The following is an 18,019-nucleotide window of genomic DNA, read 5'->3' as shown; positions in this document are numbered from 1 at the left end:
AAAAATAATAGCATTTTTATTATACGAAGTCCCTAATAACACACATGCGTACAGTGCAATAATTGCTAAAGTGTCTGTTCAATGTTTTTGTTCACTATTGCAAAATGTACATTTCATTTATTTGTCTGCTCTACAGTGATAATATACAATTTCAAGTTGGGTGTTAGTACAACGGACAGCAGATATTTTAGCAGTGTTTGTAATGTTTTTTTTTTTTTTATTCAGATACAGTACTTGATACACTACCATTCAAAAGTTTGGGTTCAGTAATATATTTTTTAAAAGGATGAATGATATTACTGGTTTCCAGTAATACTGGAACCAGTTTTTTATAAATGGTTTCCACAAAATTATGAAGCATCAAACCATTTTAAACTGTGATAATAATCAGAAATGTTTCTTGAGCACCAAATTAACATATCAACAGAATGATTTTTGAAGGATCATGTGACACTGAAGACTGGAGTAATGATGCTGAAAATTCAGCTTTGCCATCACAGGAATAAGTTACATTTTAAAATACATTTCAACAGAAAACGGTTATTTTATTAAATTGTATTATTTACATTTTACAATAGTGATGTTTTACTGCATTTTTGATCATATAAATGCAGCCTTGGTGAGCATAAGAGACTAAAACATTTAAAAAAATAAAATCTGACTGACCACAAACTTTTGAAATGTAGTGTACATACAAGTTAATGTTGATCAGTGTCTGTCAGGCTTCAAAAATGACGCACTGAAGATGGAAGTCTGAAGCCATATGGTAGCATTATGTGATGAATAAACCAAAATTTCCCAAGTTTTCCAAATTTCTTAAATTGTATAATGTAGATTTTCCTTGCATTGTGAAAGTTCATCTGGGTCTGTCAGGCTTCAAAAATGACACGCAAAAAAAAAGTCTGAAGAAATACGATAGCTTTCTCATAAATAAACTAACATTTATGGGGTTATTGTCTGAATATCCTTCCTGTTGCTTTAAAGAAATTCAGATGAGTTTGTAAAGACATGAAGGTGAGTACATGATGACAGAATTCTATTTTTGGGTAAACTAATCCTTTAAAGTAGAGCATAATGGAGTCCAGGTGATGCGCTCTATCACAGATATCCTGATGATTTATGTGCGCGCACTGGGTTGAGCTCATAGTTATGAGTGCTGAGGTATTTATGTGAAAAATTAAGTTTGAGAGCTATTGTTCATTTTTTCCTCTCCACTTTTCCAGGTCAGTGGGGCAGGTGTATGGGGGAAGAATGTGGAACTGGCGGGGTCCAGTCCAGAACGGTGTGGTGCATCCACACAGAAGGCTGGACCACGCACCACTCCAACTGCCGGCACGCAGACAAACCCGAGAGCCAGAGGTCATGTTTTAAAGTGTGTGAGTGGCACCAGGATCTCTTCGAATGGGAGGTGTCAGAATGGGGGTCGTGCGTTCTAGCCCCGTTCCAGTCCAACGAGCTCAAACCTCGGACTGCGGAGTGCGTCACAGCCCAGCACGGCATCCAGAGACGGAAAGTCCATTGCGTGCGCACCTCGAACCGCACGGCTGTTACGGAGAGGATATGTGAGTTCTTCTCCCCACGACCGGCGCTCGAACAGGCCTGCTTGATCCCCTGCCCTCACGACTGCGTTGTCTCCGATTTCTCCTCCTGGTCTGGCTGCAGTCGAACTTGCGGCATGGGTCTCCAGCATCGGACCCGGCATGTGCTTGCTGCGCCGATGTACGGAGGTGCTAACTGCCCTAACCTCACCCAAACGAGGAATTGTGCAAACCTTTTGCCCTGTCCGGTTGGGGAAGGCGAGCATCACTACAGCCTTAAAGTCGGCCCCTGGAGCGAGTGCAGGCAGCCGCAACACAAGGGGCTTTGGATGAGCGGAAGGACCATGCTGGACTTCAGCACGGGAGATACCGAGAGGAACACCGTGAAACGGCATATCCAGAGCTCCCAGCACCACCATCACCACCTCCACCACCACCACCACCACAGCCTCAAGGGTCTGGACGTGGAAATCGGCTACCAGACGCGCCAAGTTCGTTGCGTGCGCAGCGACGGCAAGAACGCCATGCTGAGGTAAGAAGCCCTGAACGTACGCAGACACATCAGGCGTGTCTATTCAATTTACAATAATCTGTGTACAAGCAATGCATGCCTGAAAGACAAACCCTCTGAGAACATAAACCCTTTTAAGGTCTAAATCCCAGATTATGCTCTTGAAAGCAAGGTACTGCTGCTGCTTGTGTGAAAGGAATTGCTGTTCAGCTGGATTTTTGAAGTGGCTCTGTGAATGGGCCTAGCTAAATCGGTTAGTCCTCCATTAATCTCCCTCCCGCTGCCCTACTATACAAGGTGAGCAGAGAGACATGGCTCTGACAGCAGCGACGGCAGTATGGGAGAGCTGGATCTCTGAGCAGAACTGACTCTGGCGTGATGGAAAGGATTGAATTCACTCTCTTGCTGCAATCTCTGCATCCATAGTATGAGTTTGGAATGACGGTCAATCACTGTTACGCTGTAGTTTGTGCTTTATTCTCGTTTCAGTCTCGTTTTCGGTAGAATTAGAAGTTGTTGAGATGTAGCTCATCCTTCTCTCACAAAGAGTATGGATTTCCTGCAAACTGAGGATAATGAATGCTGGAACTAAGGCAGGCTTTGAACATGACTTTAAAGATGCCTCCTTTGCAAAATATTGATTCACAGGCAGGCACTCATGATAAAGGTTTTAAGTCTCAAATGTAGACTTTCATGTCTTTGCTCTATTTTACCTGTGTTATGGTGCTGTATTCTGCAGATTGCTATCTGAGGTAGTTTATGTCTAATAATACAGGGGTTTGAATATTTTAGACACCATAGAGCCCAGATATAATCATCCTTATATTGAGGGACCCATAAATTTTAAATTCTAAAATTTAAAAAAGGCATCTGTATGTATTCATGGCTTAAGACCAAATTTATACTGTGGAAAATTGTTATAAACATATGTAAAACATTATTAGAAAAATATTTAGTTGCTATTACATTACATTATTACATTTGTTCCTTTTTATTATATATATTTATTTGAATCATATGATTTATTTAGTTTAATTTTATTTCTAATAAATACACTACAAATAATGCACATCTGCCCATTTGATCAAAATCCACTTTTGATCGCAGTCGGAAGTTATTACTCACACTCAGTGGTGGTTTCTGTGTAATACCAAACTTTATTTATCTTAATTTACTGTTGTATGTTGTGCAGCGGATGAGGTTAAAGCCAAATGGGAAAACCTACGAGATACATACATGAGGAAAAATGCATTGTCGGTCAGCGACACCTATCGTGCAGGCATGAATTATCTGAAGGCAAACAATCGTTTTGCGTTCACTGTGAAAGCTCCATTTGTCGTCGAATAATTTTTTTTTCTTAATTTTATATTTTTGGCTTAATTTTATAATGTTCTCTGATGTCCACTTATAATCTTATCAAGATTTTTACATCAAAACATCCTAATTTAGAAGTAATAAGCTATTTTCTATCCTGTTTTGACCCTCTCTCTCAAACACGACGTTTTGATATACGTGCCGAATTCAAGACTTGGAATTAAATGCCCACTGCTATGATTTGGTAATAGTTTTGCATATTAAAATAAGTAAGTACTTGGAGTTACCACAGTTATAATTGACAAAGGCTGACTTACTGTGTTTCGAGTAAATAGAATTATGAATAAATATACCATCGTTTGTTACACTCATAGGTTAGGCTATTCATAGTTCATCCTTTCGATAAAGTCGTGTTTTAAATTTAATGAAACGTGTCGTAATGTCTTACTGATGACAAAACAGAGGATGACGCTCACTGCAGTTTCTTCGATCTGTAACAGACAAAGCAATTAGTGACACATGAAAAAACACTGTCATAATTGTGTTTTGCGACGTTTGCGTCGGATCCAATGTAGTTCATGCATCATCTTTTATTTTCAGTCTATCTGAAAAGCCTGCGTTGAACTGTTTCTTGTTTAAAAACGAATCCGCAGTAAAATGAAGCGAACAAATGAACAGTGTCTTACTGAAGCGTTCTAATTGGAACTTTGTTAAAAATAAAGTTCATCCACGTGCACTTTCTGAATGGTAGGATCGCAAGGAAGGTAGTGCAAAGATTGTGTTTTTCCACAACTTGGCACTTCAAAACATCTTGTAACCCTCAGAGGCATCTATATCGTTTTGTTGCTTGAGTAATCCTGTACAGTATTTACCACTACATAACGTGCAAATTGGTGTGCGGGGCTAAAGAGGCAATGATGTAGAAGTAGGCGTCTTTCGTCGCACTATGACGTACTAATGTGACAAAATCTGAAATTAGTCGTTTTCTGAGCTTGGCTTCAATAAAAGCTATTTTTATATTAACGAGGAAGTTTAGGTTATGAAACTTTCAGGATATTTTTATAGTACAATGGCCTCTTATGCCAAGGAGAATTTGATTTCTCAATTCATAACCCCTTTAAGGAATATTTGTGTGTGTGTTTTATATCTATAATATGTGATTTATTGCCTTATATGAAGTGCAAACAGCTGTATAACTGTAAGAGCATAAAGCAACACTTCTTGATGTGACTTTTTAAACGGACTGTAAAATGGGGATCATCCCTGGTTAATCCTCATGTCAGGTGAAAAGAGGCTGCTACACATACAAATATCTTCATTCTTCACGCTTTTGGCGTTGTCACCTGCCATTGGGTTATGAAGACAAAAGCTTATGAAACTTTGCATTTCTTGGGTGTTGCGTGTGTCATCTGTGGTTATTTCCACTGAGATCAAATCTGCATCTGACAGCAAGACCTGACTATATTCTGTCAGTATGCATTTTTCATGTGAATCTTAGTTGGTTCAGCGATTGAAATGTCTTTTGTCTATGGAAAGGTAGGTGTTCTTGCTGCATTTTTCATCCGTTCTTTCTGAGTTTTCCCACATTTGTTTAACACAGTTTTTGGAGCATCTTCATTCAGTTCAAAGTGGAGAGAGTGTGTGGGGGTTTGTAGAGCAGAATGGGGTCTGACAGGTATACTACAGGTGTAGAATAACAAGAGAGAGGCCTCTGTGTTATTTTACAGTGAGAGAGAGAGAGCTTTCACTCTAATTAACATAATCATTTCTAAATCCGACGTGCACGCTTAATGAAATGTAGTGATTTGAATATTTCCCACCTGAGTTCAATTTCTGCAGTTTTTCCAATTATAGTCCAATTATCATTTAAAATGAAGTGAAAATAAATGCTACACAAATGGATTATGATATACACAAGTAATTGAATCGGGTGACTTATACACTAATTAAATATCCAATCTGTTGTGAATTTATTCATATTTCGCTTTGTAGGACACAAAGGTGAATAACTCATTTAAATATCCTTCACTTTACATTCATTACACTGGTGTCTTTCTATGCAAAAAAAAAAAATGCACTTGTTTACTTTACAATCACTCAAGTATACTAAGAATAATGAAAAATGAAACATTTCTGAGCAATAATTTATTTAGTTTTCACTTGCCACATATTGTATTATTAATTATGCAAATTATGCACTGAAAAGTTAGTCGAAAATTGTTGCTATAGGTTCATAATCTGTTGTTTTGTGAGTTTGTTTAAACTGAATCACAAATTCATAACTACAAAATGCATAAAGGTTTTTCATTATGCCCTATCAATTAGCAAGAATAGAGGAACAATTGATGGCTGTTGATCTCATTTTATTAACCATATTCTCACTATGTTCTTTTAACTCTAAATAACAGAGACTATCTTCTGTTCTTTTTGGCAGCATTGAAATGTTTGAATATATTTTCCCTGTGCTTCTCATTCTTAATTTATTTGTTTTCTTGCTCATAGTCTTTGTACCCTTGACAACGGGCCTGGAACATTCCAGTCGTGCATTATGCCCAGAGACTGCGAGACCTCTGATTGGTCCGTTTGGAGCCCATGTTCAAAGACATGCAGGGCATCAGACATGTCGCCTGGTTTTCGGGTCAGGACTCGAAGCATAACGCAAACTCCTATTGGACTAGGCAAAGAATGCGCTGCTCTCGAAGAAAAGGAAGCCTGCAACATCATCGGAGATTTACTTCCAAACTGCCCTAGGTTTGTATTTTAGCCTCCCAATAATAATTCATTTCTACTGTATGTGAAAGTGTAAAAAATAAATGTACTAAATGATTTTTCAAGTGTTGTGTTCAAGTATTTATTTACTGAACCCCTGTTGCATCCGAGCATTGCAAAGATTAGAAGCTAATTAATGAGATTAGGTTTTTGATCAATAGCAGCAGACTGTTATTTCATTAAAAACTGCTGCTTTATGCATCATAACACTTTGCCTAGTCAATGCATTTCCATTAGTAGATTGTTTCCTACCGGAAAACAGGACGCTAAGCCTATTAGTATCTTTCAGCGGCAGGCAGCTCGTTTATCCAATGCAACTTTTGAGAGGATCCCAGCACAATATAATGAGACTATAGGTCCAAAACAAAAGAAGTGTGTTTCACCACAGCGCTTTTGTTCTCCAGGTATGTGTGGAAGAGCACAGATTGGGGGGACTGTCAAGTGGCCCCTCTCCTCAGCCAGCAGGACAGAAGGCTTAACAATGTTAGTGTTCTCTGTGGTGGAGGGATTCAGACCAGGCAGCTGTACTGCGTCCAGGTCCCAGACAACTCCACCCCTCATCACAGAAAAGAGGGTAAGGTTCAGGTTCAAATCTGACAGTGAGTTCAGCAGTATGGCTATACAAAAATGTATAGTTCTGTGCAACTTTTCAGCTGCACGTGTCGATTCTATCATAGGTTATATACACTACTGTTCAAAAGTGTGGGGTCAGAAATTAATACTTTTATACAGCATGGATGCATACAGTATAATTGTACAGTATAAATATTTCTTTTTATCAAAAAAATCCTGCAAATAAATCTATAATAGATATAACTTTTTCCACAAAAAAAATATTAAGCAGCACAACTTTATAATAATAATGAAATAATATTTCTTGAGTATCAAATCAGCATATTATAGTGATTTCTGAAGGATCATGTGACACTGAAGTCTGGAGTAATGATGTTAAATATTTAGCTTTGCCATCACATGAATACATTTCAGATTAAAAATATTAAAACTGTAAACCGTTATTTTAAATTGTAATATTATTTAATGTATTTTTTATCAAATAAATGCAGCTTTGATGAGCTTGAGATAACTCTTTCACAAACATTAACAATTCAAAAACTTTTGAACGCTAGTGTACTATAATCAAGTCACCTTAAGTACTAATCATCAATATCCAAAATGAGTCTATGGCTGCATCCGAAATCGCATACTTCCCTACTATATAGTTGGTGAGAAACAATATGTGACAAAAGAAGTGTGAGATCCCCGGTAGAGGATTTATGAATTGACAGTGAAGTGTCGTAACTGGATGTCATAATGACAACATTAACAAACGTAGTATGTCGGGATTACTTTCATACTACACACGATACTATATAGAACATACTTTTTTAGCAACATGAAGTAATTAGTTATTCAAAATAAGTACCCACTCAAGAGCAGTGGTGGAGGAAGTACTGAATATCAGTACTTAAGTAAAAGTACAAATAACCAGAGACATATTTACTTTAGTAAAAGTAGAAGTACCACAATGACAACCCTACTTAAGTAAAAAGTACCTGATTTTAAATGTACTTTAAGTATTAAAAGTAAAAGTACTTGCATAACAATTTATTCTCTTAATGTCTATATTCTAATGATTAATAAAACAGTTAATTCTAACTCATTCAACCTAATACTCATATAATGAACTCAATATGGATGGAAAAGCCGTTATTTTTTAAGTTTTTGTCACCATTTCTGAACAAGCTTGCAATTAGGCAATATACACATCAAGCTTGTGTGTGTGTGTGTGAACGCGATTAATTTATGGCGTAATTCTGAACCTCTTGGCTTGCCATACTAATCCTAACCAAACGTATAATACACACGCACCCCACACCACTACTAAACCTATCCATGCGTATCCTATGCACATAAAAACTAATTTTCGCGTATAAATTGCACGATAAACACACTGCGTGCTATAGAGACGCATTTAGTGTGACCGGGTTGATATATCTATGGCAACCAAACTTCACTGGTGAGACAAACGTGCGATGAACGGACTGTCAGGAAGACGTTTTGGCAGGGGAAACTGATCAGAAAATGTAACGAAAATGTAACAGAACGTTGTAGAAATGTAGTGGAGTAGAAAGTATAATAATTGCTGCAAAATGTAACGAAGTAAAAAGTATGCACTATTGATTCTACTTAAGTAAAGTACAGATACGTGAAAAATGTACTTAAGTAAAGTAACAAAGTATTTGTACTTCGTTACTTTCCACCACTGCTCAAGAGAGTGCGATTTCAGATGCAGCCCATAACTTGGAGTATAAGTGTAGGTGAACTGAATTCCTACTGGTTAGTGCTTCATATTGCAAAGCCTCATTCATTTTGTTTTAAGAAATCCAAATGGGAAGGTCTTTTGGTTAGCCATTTTTCATTAGCCGTGAGCATCCATGCCTTAAAAAAAATAAAAAAAATAAAAAAACTGTTTCTAAGATTAGAGGTAGTTAAAGGGAGTCACCTTGTTCTGAATTTAATTTTGAGGAGCTGCACTAGCCAGGTGAAAGCAGTGTTTGGATGGATTTGAGACATGCTGAGCTGAGAAAGGCATACAGATGAAGATGACTCCTTTCAATCAATGTTGTTTGGGGATATAGATCAATGAAAATCAACAGTGATGTTTGCTTTCCACCTGACCCAGAAAACTCACACTAATGTTAACAGAACACAGTCAAAGTGTGAGACTTTCAAGAGGTTTGCCCAAACTTTTGAACACTTGTTTGACAAAAGTCACATTGAGAATCAATGCAATACAAAGTCAATGCAAAATCTTTTTACTTTCTTACTCTATGTCCTGGTCTTATTGGAACAATTTGTTCAGTGCACGTTAATCTAGAACAAAAACAAATTGTATTCATTTTCTCGTCCTCTGAAACAGCTTTCCTTTTCTGCTGATGATTTTAGACCATGCAGGCTATTGGATAATATTAATCCATAGCTAAATAGTTATTTAAGCATTGTTTCAACAAATTCACATTCAGCCTGCTCCATTCTAGTACATAACACTCTCATTTCACGATTCTAATCAATTATTGATGGATGCAATCATGTCCGACCATAAAAGTTTTCACCTTGAATATGTTTTCATTATATTAATGATTTTATAACAAATCATCAATGTATGCGTTTCATTTTTACTTTTTATTTTTTTGACCTTGTAATGTTTTATCAAAATATCAATGTTCTTCCGGGGAAACGACAGGCCTCTCTCTGGTGAGGAATGGCGGATCCATGCTTAAAGGGATAGTTCACCCAAAAATGAAGAATATGGGTAACCAAACAGTTTCTTGGCCCCATTGACTTCTATAGTATGGGGAAAAAATACTATGGAAGTCAATGGGGACCATCAACTGTTTGGTTACCCATATTCTTTAAAATATCTTCTTTTGTGTTCAACAGATGAAATAACCTCATACAGGTTTGGAACAACATGAGGGTGAGTAAATGATGACAGAATTTTCGTTTTTGGGTGAACTATCCCTTTAAGTCTCACTCCTTTCTTACAATCAACTGCAAGCTTGCATTCAGATCTGCCTTCATTCAATCAACAACTGATGGACAAAACCAAGTACATTCTGTTTTTTTTCCATAATCCGTTTCACTCGGATATACGTCACAACATGGAAGAACTTGTTATTTTGCTACTTCCTTACATTTTGACTCTAAACTAAATACTAACATGGGTTTACGAAGGCTTTGAAATGGATTGTATTCTTTGTTTTGGGTTGGGAATTGTGGCTCAGCATGAGAGATCAGAAATTATACTTTATACTGAATCATATTTTGTCAAGAAAAATTCCTGCCTGACATATGGATTCTTTCTCACTATACTGTACGTCTTTGTCTTTCTGTCATTTTGTAGTGTCTAGGCCTGTAAGTGGGCTTCTGTGTGCAGGAGATTTGCCGTCTGCGGTGCAGCCCTGCTCCATACCGTGCCCACAGCTGTGCCTGCTCTCATCCTGGTCCTCCTGGGGGGCCTGTCTCCACGACAACTGCATGGAGACACATGGACGAAAAGGTAGGACAACATGGGAGTGAAATGTCATCAATAATTAAAAAAAAACCTCTTATTAATTGAATAAAATTGACGATTGTACCACCTCTCCACTGAGCTAAACCCAGAGGTAACAGTATCTAAAACTGACACCACTTCTGGTGAGAGGTGATAACATCTGTCACTGAAGCGAGCTGGCAGAGTACTGCCCTATAATGAGAGAATTTAGCAGAGGGCAGACTGATGTCACATGAATCAGTCATATGTGGGGCTTTCAAGCAGAAATGACTCATTCTGGGCAATCGTAAGAATAATCCCAACGTTGACACAGTGCTGCACTCTTATCATTCACCTGCTTTACTTAGACAAAATGAAGGTTCAAAATCAATCATTCATATGCATGTATATTGAAAGATTTCCAAATTTAAGAAATTGTAATGAAAAAGAATGTTGAGATTTTAATGAAACATTGTTTCATCAACACTAGAACGGCCACGGCGGTCATTTTGACCGTTTTGAATTTTATATCTGCAATAACTTTGTTGAAAAAATAAATAAAATCCTGCTGGTACCTGACTTTTCCTAAAAGTGTCTGTATTTTCATTTAAAATATTTTTAATATAAATTACACATAAGGCAAAAAAATAAATGAACATATTTCGGCCATAGACGGTCATATTGACCGCACTGAATTTCGCGGTATTCTTTTGTTACATTTCTCGCGGTTGACCTTTGTCTATTAGGAAATAATCAGAAGATTCAATTGCAAAATGACAGATATGTTTATTGAGAGCTGGTCAGATGCTGGGAGAGTTAAGGTGTGTAAATGTCCGATATGAAGCCCTTGGCAGCACAGGGACGCTGCGTGTAGAACCATGGAGTGCTGAACACGGGATAACACACGGAAAACGGATACAGGCAGGGAACAAACACGCAGGAAAAATCCACAACGATCTGACAAAGACTAGACGACAACAGTAACACTAAAAAGGGTCGAATGCTGATCAGTTGCAGCTGACGCGTTGATCAGAGCGGGCGTGCTGATCAGCTGCAATGATCAGCGACCACGCACACACACACACACACACACACACACACAACAAGACGAGAAAGGAGACAGCGAATTCATAAACCGTGACATTGTCTCTCTCATTGTCAAAAGAATATCTAAATAAGATACTTTTAGTTGTTAATATCTTGTTCTGAGTTATGTTGAATGGAAATGGAAATATAGCTAGGCCTATCTGTTGTGAATATGCGATAATTACGGGCTACTGATATTATTATTTATAAATGTATAATTAAACTTTTTTAAATGTACAGTTTGGTGTTGTTTTGTTTTTAAAAGATATCATAATACAATAAATGCATTAATCTCTTAATTGGGTATTTATCATTAAAGATATAGAGATTGCAATCTAACGGTCTAAATGACCGCTTGTGGCAGTTCTAGTAGTTATGGAATTCTGGGACTTCTAGTGTTAAACATAGGTTTGAAAATAGTTATCAAGAGAACTTTTGAGGAAGACATATCTGAGGTCACAATTATTTTCCTCTCAAGAGACCCATCTGAGATAGATTTGCTTTCCATTTAAACGGATTGCTGTCTAGATGTTGTGTGATGTGTCTTCCCAATGGGGTTGTCTGATAGGGTGTCTCTTTATACATTGTTTAGACTAGACCTCGTTATAAAAGAGTATATTTACTGTTGTCAAGCACTTCATCACCTTACTGCTGTTTCAGAGAGTGACGTTTGATCTTTGATATTGGATGAACAATGCAGAAATGCAGAGCCTAGAGCTTTCAGAAATAGAAAAATGAACTTCTGCCCTACATATACAAACATAGATTTCATCAGAGGAGCCTTGTGTTTTTTTTTTTTTTTTTTTTTTATGAATGTTTTCTAGTGCATTACAAATCTGCAATTTTGCCCACAGTCATATTTTTATCCTCTTTGTGTGATCTTGCTGTGTTGAGGAATGAATTGAACACAGGTTTGGTAATGATTGTAAATAGCAAATTCTATCCAGCATTAAAGCTGCTGTCCGTAACTTTTTTGGGTTAAAAATTATCCAAAATAATAATAATTAAAAAAAAACATAACCAGCCAGTGTTAAAAAATATCTGCTTGCTTTTGCCCGATTCAAAACGGTTAGCTTGTAATAATGATTTTAATTCCAGTGGTACTGGTGGATTTCCGCGGGAAATTCGAGCATGTCTTTGCGTCATTACGTCACATCTGTACACATAAAGAAGGCGTCCCGGCTAGTCGGCTATATTGCGTGAGGATGTTGGAGGTGGACATTTTTAGCCTTTTCTCACAGCATTAAATAATTAAACTTATGGCGGATCCAGAAAGGTTCAAACGACAATCACCAGTGACAACTGGACATTCACCACTTGTAAAACCCCAAATAATTCGGACTTCGGAGTGGGTAGAGAAAAAAGAGACTGCAACTGGCCCACGCGAAAAAAAGGATAAACATCGGTTCAAAACGGACGCAGAGACGGCTTTTTTTCTTTTAGGACAGGTAAGACATTTCAATAGTTCAATCGTGTAACAGTAGCACACTTGTTCGCTTAATTCACACAGTTACGGAGTTTCCTGTCTTTATTCGTTTAGCTATTATGGTAAATATTTTGTGCTAGCTATGAGAGGGAGCAATTCACCTCTACTCCAAGCAAACCAAACCGGCCTCCTCCGAAATTATATATAGTTTTAAATATGCATCGGATTACAGATACGTGTTTTTTTTTTTTTTTTTTTTTTCTCAAAGAAAACCAGTAAAGAAACATTAATTTATTGGTATGACAATTAGAAATTAGACTGCACAGAAATAGAAACTGAACTACAGGGTAATCATAATACACATTAAATGTAGTCACAATGCTGATGTTGATAATTTGAGAACAAAGTATAATTTGAAAGGTTTGACGCGATCGTTATATTTAATCAGCACGATTTACTGCAAGGCTTTCCCCCCTTAGTTGATGTGGATGTTACTTACTTGTTCAGATGACATTTTCCGATGAAAATTCGTATGTTGTCATGGTCATACTGTAGGCCTACTTCCAAAAGTAGAATGTGTGATTCTGAATGCCAGTTTCCACATCGGCGTGGTGACTGACAGACTCGCAGTCTCAAAACATTGTGTTCATCCGCGCTCATGCCGATGTGCAACTCACGCAAAGTTAATAATTCCGCGAATAACTGCAATTACAGATTTCAAACAGAGATGGCGACAAAGAGGAAAAATGCCGGACTGCAGCTTTAATGTGAGTTGGGAGCAAGTGGGACTGATAAGGTTCTGAAGTATTGGAAGTGAAACGCTGCCTGCAGCCCTCCAGTCTTTCCTATGAATAAGGCCGATAGCTCCTGTGAACCTCTCAATTATTAATAATTGCAGGGATGTGTCTCCACCAAATTGTTTTTCACAGTTTAGAGGAGACCATCGGCCGTCCAGGCGTTCCTTTTGGTCCAGAAACAGGGCTGTTTGTGTGTGAAACACAAGAGAAAACGAACAGTATTTATATCGTTTTTACCTCTTGTAACCACAGCCACGTCCAAGTGATCTGAGGGCGGGGGCGCTTCGGTCTGTGCGTTACAAGAGGTAAAAACGATATAAATACTGTTCGTTTTCTCACACAAACCGCTCGTTTCGTGTCTTAGGCCATCAATGTGTACTTACAATTACGAGTCATTAAATCATGTTTAATTTGGACTTCTCTGTGCATGCTCTTTGAGGTGGTGACCATAGTCCTGCATTATATGACTGACAGACAAGAACGGTTTGACCTAAAAATATCAAAATTGAAACTACTGCAGAAACAAAGACACCTACATCTTGGATGCCCTTGAGGTAAGCTAAAACATATCAAAAATGTATTTCAAAGTGAACTATCCCTTTAACAACTACCTACTAACTATTTATAATAAGCAGTAATTGGGAGTTTATTGAAGCAAAAGTTGTAGTTGATAATTAGTTATTGGTGAGGACTGGACCCTAAACTAATGTGTGACAATTTAAACGTTATTTTGTAGCAGACACATATGGGAATATTATACCAATGTTTGAAATCCATATCTCAAAAAACACTGTGCTACAGATTGGAAAACAGCAACAGTTGGAACCAAAATATTCCCCTGCAGGACTGTTTTCTATTGGCCTATTATCTGTGGAAACAAATGTTAGTGGTGTAGAAAAAGCGATAAAACAGACTGTCTACAGAGAGAAAAGGGCATGTTGTTTGGTTTTCTTACACAAAATATCCTTGTTTTGAATACATATATAGAATATAGCTGCAAGCAGCAACACGGGGCCAAGCCCTTCAAGGCACCGCAATTAGAACAAGTACAGCAAAGTTCAAAGGCTTGGCACCGCAAGCAGAACAAGTACAGCAAACTGCAAGCACAGCAAGTACAGCAAGTACAGCAAGCACAGCAAGTACAGCAAGCACAGCAAGTACAGCAAGTACAGCAAGCACAGCAAGCACAGCAAGTACAGCAAGTACAGCAAGCACAGCAAGTACAGCAAGCACAGCAAGTACAGCAAGCGCAGCAAGTACAGCAAGCACAGCAAGCACAGCAAGTACAGCAAGTACAGCAAGCACAGCAAGCACAGCAAGTACAGCAAGCACAACAAGTACAGCAAGCACAACAAGTACAGCAAGCACAACAAGTACAGCAAGCACAGCAAGTACAGCAAGTACAGCAATTACTGTAAGCACAGCAAGTACAGCAAGCATTTAAGCACCAACAGCAGTGCAGAGCCTGAAGAACAAAAACAGCAGAAATTGAACGTACATGAAGAACAAATTGGTTCAGAAGTACAGATAGGATGAAATCAAAATGAACAGAAGGTCTGATGAGAACGAACACAGAATGAAGTAAAAAAACACACTAATTTATAATCCAAGAGTAAGAAATATTAGTACAGCTCTTACCCGCATAATAAAGGAATTGAAATGACAAGTTTATAGAAAATTTAAAAGTTGTCCCAGACGGGACTCGAACCCACTATCTATGGGTCAGGTGCCTGTCACTCACCTCATTGCGCCACTTGGCAAACATGCATATACACAGCTGCTGAAATTCAATAGTTTCAAGAGAAAATCAAGTCAAAATGAAGAATTTTGAAGTAAATGCAGAGCATATTGTATATAAAAATTTTGATTAAATCATCCAAAATTGGTCCGATTACTACTCATTACCATCACTACAAGTGTGCCAATTTTTCTACTTGTAGTTCACAGGACTGCCATTGACTACCCTTCTGAAAGAAGAAGAACAATGAATTGTACGTAAAAGGACTGCATGTTGCGTGTGACAGCTTCAGATGAGATCATTTTTAGGCACAATGCCTGGAACATATGCAACTTCTGCATCTTTTCATGCCACAGTACCTCATGCGGTCTGGGCACGTGTCACACTGAGTGGCGAACCCACGATGCTAGGCATCGGGATCCGTGGTGTAACACGTTGAGCTAATCACTCATGCATGATCACCAGCCTGCTGAGAAGAGGTTTCAGTGTGAGAATGAGTTCACAAAAAAGTTCCATGATATGTTAACCAGATTAGCATGCTAAGCTAGCTTAATGCGAATGTAGCTTATGACGTGGTACATCCAATCCTGGCAAAATAGATATTCTCGGATTCGGCATGATGCAAGGAATCGATAGACACCAATTTTATGATTTTGTGACAAACTGTTCACAAGTTACAGCCTCTTAGCCAATTTTGGGTCGACCTTGTTAAATTTGTGACATCATAACTTTTTTATTACAGTATAGCAAAAAAATCGGGAACAGTACTTTTATGCGGCTCGGTCCGAAGATCATTTGAGCAAATTTTGGACAAATTTTGAAGGAGGAGTAGCGAAAAAACTGTTTTACATTCGCTCCAATATGGCGGACAGTCACATTGTTGGAAAATGACATATGAGATATCGTTGAAATCGGCATAAGCCAAGGAATATATTGACATAAAGAAATCAAATTTCAAGCAATGTTAGCAAAAGTTATAAGCGTTTTTTCAAAAAACAATGATATCTCTGGAACACTAGGTGGCGCTGTGATCAAACTTCTCAGGTACCTTCGGCCCATGCTAATGATGATCCATACCAAATTTGGTGAAGAAATTTCAAATAGTTTAAAAGATACTGCAAATTATGACAAAATTCAAAATGGCGGACACGTGGTACATCCCATCATGGCCAAATCTATATCCACGGATTCGGCATGATGCAAGGAATCCATAGATACCACAATTTGATTTTCTGACAAACTGTTCAAAAGTTATTGGCCAAAATAGCAATTTTCCATATCTCATGACCTGTTGGTGGCGCTGTTCCCAACTTTGGCATGGACCCTCAGATCATGGTTCCGATGAAGCGTACCAATTTTCGTTTCGATTGATCAAACTTTGGCCGAGATACAGCCTCTTAGCCAATTTTGGGTCGACCTCGTTAAGTTTGCGACATCATAACTTTTTTTTTTCCAGTATATAAAAAAAATCAGGAACAGTACTTCTATGCGGCTCGGTCCGAAGATCATTTGAGCACATGTTTGGAGAAAATTGGACAAAATTTGAAGGAGGAGTAGCGAAATAACTGAATACTGTACATTTCAAAATGGCCACTACTGTAATGGGCGGGGTCTTAATGTAAGGTATTGGTTGTGATCAGTATGATGAGTGGAATCAGGTGTACTAAGTTTCATGTCTCTAGATCAAAGGGTTCAAAAGTTATAACCATTTCAATGTTGAATTTTTGAACTGGTGGTGGCGCTATAGAGTTGGTTCTAGAGACTCAAAATTTGGCTCAATTACTTTTCATGACCTTATCTATAAGTGTGCCAAATGTCATCATTTTCCTACTTACGGTTCATAGGGCTGCCATAGACTTCCATTTACGGAATAATAATAAGAAGAAAACTAACAGATACAATAGGTGCCTCAGCCCCTTCGGGGCTTCGCCCCTAAATATAGACTAGTTTTCAGCCTACTGAATGATATGGTATACATCTGTTCTTAGATACAGAGTGTTGATGTCTGCTTAATTATTTTGTGTTAAGTGAAGCAAACTGGTTTTCCTCAAGGTCTAAATTATATATGTGCTATTTACAGAGCTCTCATCAAACAATGCACTCATGTCTTATAGAGTCGATTTTGTGTTAAAGCAATGTTGAGAGCTGTAGGGTGTTTTGATTATTTCAAAGGCTTGGCTGACACTACGATTTTCCCTGGACTGCAGAGTCAAGCCCCCCTGCAGGGGTGTGAGATGAACCAAATCTCAATACTGGCATGCACATAGTCAAGGAGCAAAGATATGACGAGTTAGTATCTACTCTTCACAGACCGTAAACAGGATGAGATGGTATCCAGACACCTAGCATTCCACCCACGTGTTAGCCATCACATCATCTTGTTTGATAAATTATGCTTGGAGTAATGCCTGATTCATCTTTTTTCTTGCTTAAGCACTGTACTGTAATGCATATTGATGTCGTCCAGAGCTGGCTTTGAGAACGTATGCCAATTTATTAAATATTAATTAAAACTAGCCTAGTGTTTTTTCTTTTCCCCTGAAAGGCTTAAATTAAAAGACGACGACGATGATCTTTCTAGCAGACCTTTTTTGAGAACAGAGTTTTTTTTTCTTCATGTTTAACCAGTACTTTTAGGTGTTAAATCTTCATATTCCAGCGTTATTGCAGTCATGACTGGCGTCTCAGTTTGCAGTCATCGCTCATAGCTTTACAAATGAGTGAATGAAAATTGTGTATTCAGGCAAATTACAGAGCAGGAGGAGGAATTTATTCTGCTAACAAAAGCTGTGACAGGAAGCTTTTTG

At 38.0% G+C, this 18,019-nt stretch overlaps 1 protein-coding gene across 2 annotated transcripts in view; it reads left to right on the top strand.

The window, feature by feature from the left end:
• The window catches only part of thsd7ba (thrombospondin, type I, domain containing 7Ba), a 281,426-nt gene that overhangs the window by 114,727 nt on the left and 148,680 nt on the right, over nt 1–18,019 (top strand). For both annotated transcript variants that reach the window (XM_056241724.1, XM_056241715.1), the window contains exons 4-7: nt 1,224–2,070; nt 5,866–6,114; nt 6,537–6,706; nt 10,037–10,192. In XM_056241724.1, the coding sequence (XP_056097699.1) occupies nt 1,224–2,070; nt 5,866–6,114; nt 6,537–6,706; nt 10,037–10,192 (1,422 nt within the window). The remainder of the gene's footprint in view (nt 1–1,223; nt 2,071–5,865; nt 6,115–6,536; nt 6,707–10,036; nt 10,193–18,019) is intronic.

The sequence above is a fragment of the Rhinichthys klamathensis genome, unplaced genomic scaffold, assembly GCF_029890125.1.
Source record: "Rhinichthys klamathensis goyatoka isolate OS25496 unplaced genomic scaffold, OSU_Roscu_1.1 h1tg000021l_1, whole genome shotgun sequence".
Taxonomy (NCBI): Eukaryota; Metazoa; Chordata; class Actinopteri; order Cypriniformes; family Leuciscidae; genus Rhinichthys; species Rhinichthys klamathensis.
The sequence above is the reverse complement of the archived record's forward strand: the minus strand, read 5'-3'. Positions and strand labels throughout refer to the sequence as shown.